The sequence below is a fragment of the Canis lupus genome, chromosome 6, assembly GCF_048164855.1.
Source record: "Canis lupus baileyi chromosome 6, mCanLup2.hap1, whole genome shotgun sequence".
NCBI lineage: Eukaryota > Metazoa > Chordata > Mammalia > Carnivora > Canidae > Canis > Canis lupus.
Window position 1 is genome coordinate 80899622 of NC_132843.1, and position 9935 is coordinate 80909556.

General features: G+C 63.7%; 2 protein-coding genes across 11 annotated transcripts in view; one reads left to right on the forward strand and one right to left on the reverse strand.

The window, feature by feature from the left end:
* Window positions 1-2257, forward strand: part of PPFIA4 (PTPRF interacting protein alpha 4) — a 46085-nt gene extending 43828 nt beyond the window's left edge. For all 10 annotated transcript variants that reach the window (XM_072831499.1, XM_072831498.1, XM_072831502.1 and 7 more), the window contains one exon: window positions 95-2257. Coding sequence is in view for 3 of the 10 variants with exons in the window: in XM_072831502.1 (XP_072687603.1) it covers window positions 95-144 (50 nt within the window). In the remaining 7 variants the exon portion in view is untranslated. The remainder of the gene's footprint in view (window positions 1-94) is intronic.
* A 4202-nt stretch (window positions 2258-6459) lies between these two features.
* MYOG (myogenin) lies at window positions 6460-8809 on the reverse strand. Its single transcript, XM_072828502.1, has 3 exons — window positions 8276-8809; window positions 7640-7721; window positions 6460-7280 (listed from the first exon to the last, which is right to left on the reverse strand). The coding sequence occupies exons 1-3, from the start codon at window positions 8744-8746 to the stop codon at window positions 7159-7161; spliced, it is 675 nt and encodes a 224-aa protein (XP_072684603.1). The 5' UTR covers window positions 8747-8809; the 3' UTR covers window positions 6460-7158.
* Between the last annotated feature and the right edge of the window lie 1126 nt (window positions 8810-9935).

The following is a 9935-nucleotide window of genomic DNA, read 5'->3' on the forward strand; positions in this document are numbered from 1 at the left end:
TGCTTGCAAGCTGGGCACGTGCACCTGCGCCTGGGAGGAGGCTCCGCTCACCACGCAATGCCTCTCTCTCTATCTCTCTCTCTCTTTCTCTCAGCTCGCTCCCACTATCTCTACGGTCACATGCTCTCCGCCTTCCGGGACTAGCCATGGTCTCGGCCTGTCCCCGCTGGGGTCCCCAGGCCCAGCTGGCCCGGCCCTCCCACCGTTCCAGCCCTGCCGCGGCCCCCAGTCTCCGTGACTCCAGCGGCCCTGGATCTCAGAACACCCTGGACCCCCTTGGCCTCCCACCCCGAGTCCCCCCGTGGGCCCTCCGTAAGTCTCTCGTGGCCGTGGCTGGTGTCCGTGGCTGGCGTCCGGCTCGTCCCTGCTGGGGATTTCTGCAAAAGGCGCAGGACGCAGCGGCCTGGGGCGGGCGTGACCTCACCCTCCCTCTGGGCCTAGGCTGGCCTGAACTGCGACCCCACCGGAGACCGGGACCTGTGGCAGGCCCGGGGACGGCCCTCCAGGCGCTGCCTTGCTCAGGCTCTGGGGCCTTCGGGTCCCAGGCACGTCACAGCTGCGGGACCCCCGGTTCTGGCGCTCCCGGCCTTCCCCGTCTGTCCACAGGACAGCTCCTGGCTCCAGGACCTCCCTGGGGCCCGGCTGGGAGGGGCTGCGGAAGGACGGTGAGGCTGGGGCAGGAAGGCTAAGCGGGGACTCCAGGCGCATGCCCAGGATCCATCCCCAACGTGACCTGGGGACGAACCGGAGAGAAATGGGGCCCTGAGTTCTGAGCCAGGGTTAAGGATGGGAAACCCGTGAGGCCTGCCGCCCAGTGAGAGGTGCCGCCCGCCCGCTGGAGGGCGAGCCGGTGGCCTGTGTCCGCCTCAGGCCCAGATGCCAGGGGACCGGCAGGTGGAGCTGCCGCTTGGGGTGGGGCTGGGGCTTGGGCTTGCGTGGGGGCTTGGCTCTGGGGCAAGAGAGCTACCCCACAGAGCCTACTTTGCTCCCAGTTCCCGCCCCTACTGTCCGCCCCTTTAGTAACCCAGACCCTAAAAATCTACGTTGACCTTGAACCAGGCCTGGGAGAGGTGGCCTGAGGCTCTGTTCCCCTGGTCTCTCGGGAGGAGGCCAGGCGTCCCATTCAGCGAGCCCTAGCCCAGGTCCAGGAAGCCCAGTTGCTCCAGGCCGTCGCTCTCCCACCTGGCCCTAAATCACCCACCCCTCATTCAGGGCTCTTTGGGGGCAGGGACTGCCTCCTCCAGAAATTCCTGAGACCCCCCCCCAACTCCCGTCCTTTTCATTGCTTTCCCCAGCAGCACGGTAGTGTCCAGGGCTGGGGGTCCAGGTCCCAGCGTGCTCGGAACGTCACGCCCAAGAAACCCCTCTTCCTTCCCCACCTCCTCATCTTGCTAGAATGCCTGGAAGTGTTTGGGACCCAGGTTTGGGGGGAGCTGATGGGACCCAGGGCTTCATCCGAGCGAGAGGAGAGGAAAGGGGCTGGAGCGTGCTTCCTGGGGAGGTGCCAGGGCCGCGCCGTCTTCCAGGCGGCCGAGCAGCTGGTGTGCAACCCGATCGACTTGGGTTCGAGCAGGGGCTTGGCTAGCAGGTGGGAGGGTGGGCCAGAGCCCCCTGGCCAGAGGCGTGCAGAGCCGGGGCAGTGCCAGGGCGCAGAGCCCCCTGCTCCTTCTCAGTAGAGGAGGGGTGGCCCCGGGGTGGGGCAGAGCGGGCTACCCTCCCCGTCCTCGCCCTCCCTGCCCCTCAGGCTGTTGCAAGTGCAGCTGCTCATTCTCGAGCAGAGAACGTGGTGGATGGAGAGAGAAGGCCCCTCCCTGGGTGGTGGATGTGAGGCTCCTGAGACTGTGGGGGTGGGGGCCACAGGGACGCCTAGCTGCAGCAGGGACACTTGATGGGCCGAGTGGGAGATCCAGTCCCAGCTTCTCTGGCACGCTTGGCCTTGGCCCCGGCCCCATCATGGTCGGCCACGTGCCTGGGTCCTTTCAGGGCGCCTTGGGAGGGGCCGCAGGGCGGTGGCGGTCGGGAGAACCCATGTGTGCTGCGATGGGAGGCTGCAGCTTGGTGTGCCCCTCACCCCACAGTCCACGTAGTTTTTACTTGGAGACTCGCCAGTGACCCGAACCCCCATCGCCAGCCCCGTGTCATGCTGGTCCCCTTCTCAGTACTGTACTGGCTCCGCGCGCCAGGGCTGGGGTGTGGGGTGTGAGTGTGAGCGTGGCTGTGTACGTACCAATAAACAACCTGGTTTTAAAACAACCTACACACGGCTCTGGGCCTTTTTTTCTTTCTTTCTTTCTTTCTTTTTTTTTTAACTTTAGAGTCCAGCCTCTTCCACGGTGGGAAGGGCTGCTCTCCTCTGGGAAGCAAACACCCGGGTTTAGGGTTCAGAAGGAGCACAGCAGCCGGTTTACTTACAGGACCAGGGGATGGAGGAGGATTGGTGTTCGGGTTGCTTGTGCCAAGGGAGTCAAGGAAAAGGAGGAGGAGCCCCGGAGCCGGGCTTCCTGTATTCCCTTCTTCCTTTCTGGGGCCTGGCCCAGCTCCGCCCTCCCCATGGCCTCCCCGAGGCTCCCTGGGCATCGGCTCAGATGGCCCCTCGCTCTCACTGTAGCAGCCCCGGCGCCCGCGAACACAGGCCCTCCTCCCCCGAGACTTGGCCCCGGTGCCCCTCGCCCGTCTCAGTCCCCTGGGCTCAATGAGGTGGCTAGTCCCATCCCCAGGAGGCAGAAGGGTACCTCTTGCCTTTGCAGCCGCGAACCTTCCAGACCCATCTGGAGCATCACCTGGGAGGCATGCCCAGCCTCCCCGCAGAAGTAGATAAGCGGCGACTGCTCCCTGGGACCTGCACCCTCCCGTGCCAGGTGCCCTTTCTGCTTGTGAGGAAGCCCCTTGGGTCTGTCGTGTTGGTCTCCAGGTCCCTGGGTGGACACACGTGAGTGAGCAAACGAATGAGCCTTATCTCACGAGTGTCACGAGGGTTATTATTTTGTAAAGCAGAAGTCACAAGGAACTACTGGGCACCGGGCACGCTTGAAGCGCTCGACGCGTCGGCTTGGGCAACACTCGCGGCCCTTGACGTGTTCTCCCCTTAGCTTGCGGGACGCGAGTCGTGAGGCCAAGTGTACACGGCTGGTTGGAGACATGCAGGTTCCAGAGCCAGGTCTTCGGCTGCGACTGCGAGGCTTGTCCTCCCTGACGCCAGGACTGCCTGCGGGGGCGGCTGCTCCTCTCCCGAGTGAGCGCGAGCCCCCAGCTGCCCCCCCGGACCCACACTCCCGTGGTACTTGGCTCCTGTGATCCTCGGACTCGGTTTCCTCTGCTCACTTAAACCGCGGCCTCCTGGAGGGCAGCTTAACAAACCGTATCCTTTCCAAGGCGACCAGTGCCCCCAACACTGGAGGTACAGGATGTGGGGTCCACAGCTCTGGTGCTGGCGGCGGCCACACAGGCACCTGCGAGCCTGGAAGGGCACCGAGCGGGAAGGTGCAGCCTAGTGCCTCCGAGCCTCTGGGGGGCTCCCACCCGCCCGGTGACCAAAGGTGGAAGTGACCAGGCTCGGTGATGAGCTACAAGACGGGATCCGGAAGGATCCAGAAAAACTTTTTTTTGGGATTGAAAACCGTTTCCCAGTGTTGCCATCCACTGGGATGGGGAATGGGGAAGGGATAAGCTTATGTACAAATGGGAGTCGCTGAACTTTAGGGGAGACCCCCAACATCATGCTCCATCCACATTTGTAGGAAAGACAGATCCTAGGTTTCTCTCCTAGATCGCTTCCCTTTGCCTCCCTTAGGGATGTTCTGAGCAGAACGAGAGGCAAAGGGTCTTGTCTGGCCGTTGTCTGAGGCTGAGGGGTGAGGCCCGGCCAGACGTGCCATGGGGCGGAGACCTGGGGTTCCCACCCGGGCCTGGACTGTGAGTCCTCAGCCGAGACCCCAGCTGACCCCAGAGCCTTCGGTCCTTCAGGGGCTCCGGTGCCTCAGCTTGAGCCTGGAGCCCAGCAGCTGGACATCGGGCAAGTCCAAGGGATGGGACGTTGGTGATGGGGTCTCATCCCTGCACAGATACCCGATTTGAGGGGGGGGCCTCTCCTCGCCCTCCATTGTCCCCTCACCGCCCCATCGGTGGTCCAGCTACCGCTGCACTAGCCGCACTGAAAAGATTTTCCCGTTTGTCCAATAGATGAGCTTAGAAGTCAGGAGACAGGACATGAGAGACCCCTAACTCTGGGAATCGAACTAGGGGGGGTGGAAGGGGAGGTGGGCGGGGGGTGGAAGGGGAGGTGGGCGGGGGTGGGGTGGAGGTGACTGGGTGACGGGCACTGACGGGAGGCACTTGATGGGATGAGCACTGGGTGTTATGCGATATGTTGGCAAATTGAACACCGATAAAAAATAATTTATAAAAAAAAAAAAAAAACAAGCAACGAATAGAAGCCGAAGAAAAAAATGGCCTGGGAGGTGCGCTGCCGTCACTCGGGACGAGCGTCCTGTTCACGCGCGACACTGGACTTCCTCGCTTTTCGTTCTAGCGGATTCCCTGAAGTCCCGCACCAGGTAACACCGGGTTAACCTGGCTCGATTTAATCGCCGGCGCTTCCCTTGGAGACCGGATTGAAGCTAATTTCCCTGAAGAACAACTGCTCATTATTCATTAATTGGAGTCTTAGTACCTGTAATTTAATTGTGAAGCCTAAAGCGTTCATTTTAGGAAAGGCCCAGGGCGTTGGTGACAATTTATTCTGTGCAAACAATGAATGAGGGTAGGCTTCCGTGTGGCCAATTTGCCGGTCACACCTGTGAGGTGCCAGCAACTTGTCGCTCTGGTGGGCGGCTTACAGACTTTTTAAAAAATTAATTAATTAATTAATTAATTAATTAATTTATTTATTTATCTATTTATTTTGCCGCTTACAGACTTAAAGGCCAAAGGAGAAATAAGAAGAAATGGGTAGACAGTCGCCTCCCTCCCCCGCCAATGGTCGGGGACCGTGGACCTGAGGGCCACGCTGAGGACGGCCCGCGCTTACCGAGGAGGAGTATGAGCCCTCGTTTCCACTTGACGCAACAAGAACCATCAACGGGAGAAGCAGGCCCAGGCTCCCGAGCCTATCAGCTGCGTGGTGGAGAGGACACGCGGGTCCTGGGCTCCCCCGAGCCCTCCGGTGAGAACCAGGGCACGGCAGGCGGAGGGATCGTATCCCCCCAGGAGCTGGGCAGATGCCAGGGCAGCGGAGGGGAGCTTGAGGGGAGCCGGGCCCGTGGCACATGCAGTGTTGGCAGCAGCCATTGGGGGGTGAATGTGATCTGCACCAGCTCGCGGCTCTGCTCGGCTCCGAGGGCAGCGAGCCAGGGTGCTCCATCGTGCACAGGACGCGGGTGTCCTCCTGTCCTTCCAAGAAGACGGGGGACTGTAAACCCAATGACACAAGCTCAAGGAGAAGCTCCCACCATGGGGCAGATGGACGCACAGGGCCCGGCTGGTTGATGGACGCACAGAGGCCCGGGTTCGGGGGCCCGGCGGGAGGTAAAACTGGCTCCCGTCCACCATCGGGGGCCCCGAAGAATTGAGTGGGGGCCGGACCGTGTCACGCTCTGGATCCCCAGACTCCTTAATGATTCTCAAACTTATAATTTGCAATAAATCAGACAAATTCAGCCTAAAGCAGTTGGAGTTAGTAAGACTTTCATAGACGTGCGCAGTCCATTCAGCCTCAGCTTGTATTCTCACTCCCCGCCCTCCCCCACCTCCTCCCTTCGGCCAGTCATTGGAAGGAAGCGGCGCATGAACACAAGCCCAGCCTCCCTCCCTTTGACTGTCCTTTGGGGCCCTGCCCCTGCACCCATGACCGCGTCCATCCTCCAGCCGTGGGCAGGGGCCTGGCAGGATGCAGAGAGGAAAGACTGGGTGGCCTGCACGGACGTGACGGCGTCTGACCCCAATCAATCACACCGACCTATTCACCTCCCCCCTGCAGGGCTCCTGGACCCTCAGGCCAGAGGAGAGGCAGGGGTGAGGGACGGGAGACCCACAAATTCCCATCCATCACTCTGCAAGCTGGCTGTGGGATGAGAGCTGGGCACAGGGCATGCCCATGGGTGGAAGGGAACGGGTCCTGGGGTTTAAGGTGGAGCTCATATACCCGGTGCACGGTCTACGGTCTAGTGTCCACGAACCAGGGGGGCCCCCAGTGCCGGCCGGGCCCTTCTCCAGGTCTCGAGGCGTCCATGGGTCTGGCCTTCACCCACCCCGTGGGCCACACCCAGTGGCCTTTGTAAGGAGCCGGGCTCCCAGCAGCTGGTGGGACCAGCAAAGTGCTGCCTCAGCTGCTCTCAGAGCCCCACCAGGTGCAGGCCCTGGGAGTTCCCCACCCTGGGGCTGTGTCTACACCATCGAGGGGAACGGCCGGGCTGGCGGGCACCACCCCCCGACATCAACACAGGACGCTCTCCTAGCACCCAGTCTTTATTCATTTTTTAAAAAAGAAATCCAAATAAGTTAGCAAAAAAAATTACAAAACAATGTCAAAACCACACGATGCTTAGTTAAGAAAGGAAATCACCCAAGACCCCTGCCCCCCTCCCTGCCTGTCCCTGGCAACTCGTACGCAGGAGACCTTGGTCAGATGGCAGCATCGCAAACACAAGACATGAAACCACTGGAAGTTTCCCAGGATTCACTGCAAAGCTTGCCCCACCCCACCCCCCCGGGACCCAGGAGCAGGATCGTCCCCCTCCCTTGTCTCCCAGTGCAGGGCAGGCCCAGCCCAGCCGCTGGCATCGGGAGGGACAAGCGCGGGAGGCGCACAGCTCGTCCTGGTCAGGACCAGCTCGCCTCTCGCAGTCTCTATCGAGGGAGGAGGTGGAGCATCAGGAACAAAGGGGAGCTCCTGAGTCTGGCCCCTGACCTGGGGCACACACGGGGCACACGAGGGGCCCTCTGGTCCCTGCTTATCTCCCTGGAGACAGGCTGCTCCTTGCCCTCAGGAGTCAGCTGGGAGAGCGGCCACCCCTCTGGGGGGACGGTGACTTGGCCTTATATGGATGGGGGGGGGAGACTGGCGCTTGGCAGCCCCGGGCTGGCTCTCTGGCATCAGGACAGCCCGGCTTAGGAAGGCGTCTGCGGCCAGCGGGGGGTAGGGGGGGACGCTCACGGGCACCCTCAGTTGGGCATGGCTTCATCCGGAAAGGCCGCAGAGACGTCTTCCACCGTGATGCTGTCCACGATGGACGTGAGAGAGTGCAGGTTGTGGGCGTCCGAGGGGTCGGTGGCGAGCAAGTGGTCTGCGGGGAGACGGGAGGGTGTTACCCGGGGGTGACGGGGCCCTCGGAGTGGCATGGGTGCTCCAGGATGGTGGCTGGGTGGGAGCCGGGGCTCCTGCTCCCCAGGCCCTGCCTTTCCCGGGCCTGCAGGGAGGGGGTGCGGGTGTGCGTGTACGTCCGTGTGCCTGCTGAGCACCCAACCCCCCTCCCCCGCCCGTGACCTCCCCGCTGGTGTGAGTGGAGCCGCCTGTGCACCCTGGGGACCGCCGGGCGCGGAGGGGCAGGAGGCCTGGCCTGCTCCCCGGCTCCCCGGCTCCTGGGCCTCGGGAGGCAGCCTCGGCAGGGAGAGGCCTGGGCTGAGGGGTGCGGGGCTCACTCACCCCCGGGGCTGGGGCCGAACTCCAGGGTGCTGCCCCACTCGGGGCTGCAGGAGGCACTGTGGGAGCTGCAGTCACTGGGCACCTGCAGGACGCGAAGCCCGAGGTCAGAGCGCGGCCACTGCTGGCGTCCCTCCGTCCCTCTGTCGCCGCCGCGGGGTGGGGGGTGGGCCCCAGGGCCTCGTCGGAGACTGTGCCCCCGCTGGCCACACGCCCCCTGCCTCCGGGCCTTTCCTGCCCCCCGTCTCTGGCCGTGGCCCTGTCCTCCCAGGCCACCCAGCCGAAGGGGTCCCTGGTTTTCCGGAGCCTCAGAGGTGAGGGACGCGGCTGCAGCAAGCGGGGCGCTGGGCCACACGCCCCCTTCACCCTCGCCCCCACCCAGGCCGGCTCCGGACTCACCCTCGCCTCCCTCCTGACGCCCGCCCCCCCCCCCCGCCTCCAGGTCCCCCCGCCGCCCCCAGCTTGGCCTGAAGGACAAAGGGACACGGGTTAGCTGGGCAGCCCGGCTCTGCCGAGGGGCCCCCGCCGTGTCTAGGCCCCCCCGGCGCCTGCTGCAGCATCGCCCCCCCCCCCCGGCCCCGCGCGGGCACCGGCCTCCCACCCCCCCGGGGCAGCTGCGAGGGACCAGCAGCCACTCACCCCCGGCTGGGGCCCGCCCCCGCCCCGGTAGCGGAGGTCCCGCTCCTCCTGGTTGAGGGAGCTGAGCAGGGCCTGCAGGCGCTCGATGTACTGGATGGCGCTGCGCAGGATCTCCACCTTGGGCAGCCGCTGGTTGGGGTTGAGCAGGGTGCTCCTCTTCAGGGCCTCGAAGGCCTCGTTCACTTTCTTGAGCCTGCGCTTTTCCCTCAGCGTGGCCGCGCGCCGCCGGTCCACCGACACCGACTTCCTCTTACACACCTTGCACGCCCACGGCAGGCACTGGCCCAGGCAGTGCTCGGGGGTCCCCAACCCCTTGTCTTCGAGGGGCCCCCGGGCCTCGGGGCTCAGGCTGAGCTCAGTCCGCTCGTAGCCCGGCGGCTCGAAGGCCTGCAGGTGGACTGGCAGGTAGCTCTCCCCGTCATAGAAGTGGGGCTCCTGGTAGAAGTAGGGGGACGTCTCATAGAGCTCCATGGGGTCGGAAAGGACCTGCTCCTGCCACCGGCCCCCAAGCTCCTACAGCCCCTCACGCCAACTGCTGGGTGCCATTTAAACCCTCCCCGCTGGCATGGAACCAGAGATAAATATAGCCGATGCCGCAGAAACCTGAGCCCCCCCTAAGCTGTTGCTGCACATCAAGACGTTTACAGTGGATTAGATGTGATTCCCCTGCCCTCTCCCCAGCCCCCGCCCGGCCAGCCCGCCTGCCCCGGCCCGGGCGGCTCCTGTGCACCGGGAGGGAGGCCGTTGCTGTAATTCGATTAGTTTTCATTTCTCTGCGGCCCCCAGGAGGCAGGGGAGGTGGGGGAGGACACACGCTCCCCTCTCATCTGCTCCTTTCAATTACTCGGGGCTGGGCGGCCCGCCTGCCCCGTCCCTGCCAGCCCCAGAGAAGTGGGGTGGGGGCAAGGGGAGGGCACAAGGGGCACGGGGTCGGCTGGAGGGGGCCTGAGGAGTCAGCGGGCACAGCCCTGGCCCAGGCCCCAGCAGTCAGCAGCAGGAGAGGGCTTCAGATTTGGGGCTCGGGGGGCTCGGTGTCCAGGGATTAGAGGGAACCCGCAGACGCAAGTGGGTTTCCAAAGCGGCCTGGACATCTAACAACCTCAGGTCTCCGGCGAGGGCGGAAGTGGAGGCAGGAAGGACTCCCCGGTGTTTGGGCGGGGACCTTAGGGGCTTCCCTTCCACGCGGCTGGTGGGGGGCAAAGCAACATCAGGACTTACAGGCTACCCCGCCCCCTCCCCACCGAGTGAACCCTGTCTTCCCCGTCTGTCCCTCTGGCACAGGGCGGCCTTTTGGGTTTTGGGCGGCAATGTGCCCCCTTCTTCATTCTTTGGTCCCACTCTTTTCCCTAGAAACTCTTGAACTAAGTCTGATCCCCCCTCCACTTGACATCTGAGATTGAGGCTAGAAGTTCCAACCAGGGTAAGGACAGTACGGGGAGGAGGAATGGCGCTGGGGACTCAGAGACGACCCCCCGGGGGAGGTGGGACCCAGTGGAGCCCGAGGGACCCGGCTTCCCTGCCGCTCACGGTCCATGGTGAGGAGCCAGGAAAAGGCTGGCGTCTGTCTGGGGCAGGGAACAGAGATGAGGCGGGGCTGCCACTGGGCACTGCAAACCCCCATGCATGTTGAAGGGGGATCGGGGAGGTCTTCACTGGGTTC

Bases quoted from the DNA above. Each gene is read 5' to 3' on its own strand.
- MYOG (XM_072828502.1), bottom strand. From the start codon at position 8,746: ATGGAGCTCTATGAGACGTCCCCCTACTTCTACCAGGAGCCCCACTTC. The intron at 7,722-8,275 runs GTGAGTGGCTGC...CGCGTCCTGCAG, and splicing joins GGGGCGGGCCCCAGCCGGGG to GTGCCCAGTGACTGCAGCTC. The intron at 7,281-7,639 runs GTGAGTGAGCCC...GTCTCCCCGCAG, and splicing joins GTTCGGCCCCAGCCCCGGGG to ACCACTTGCTCGCCACCGAC.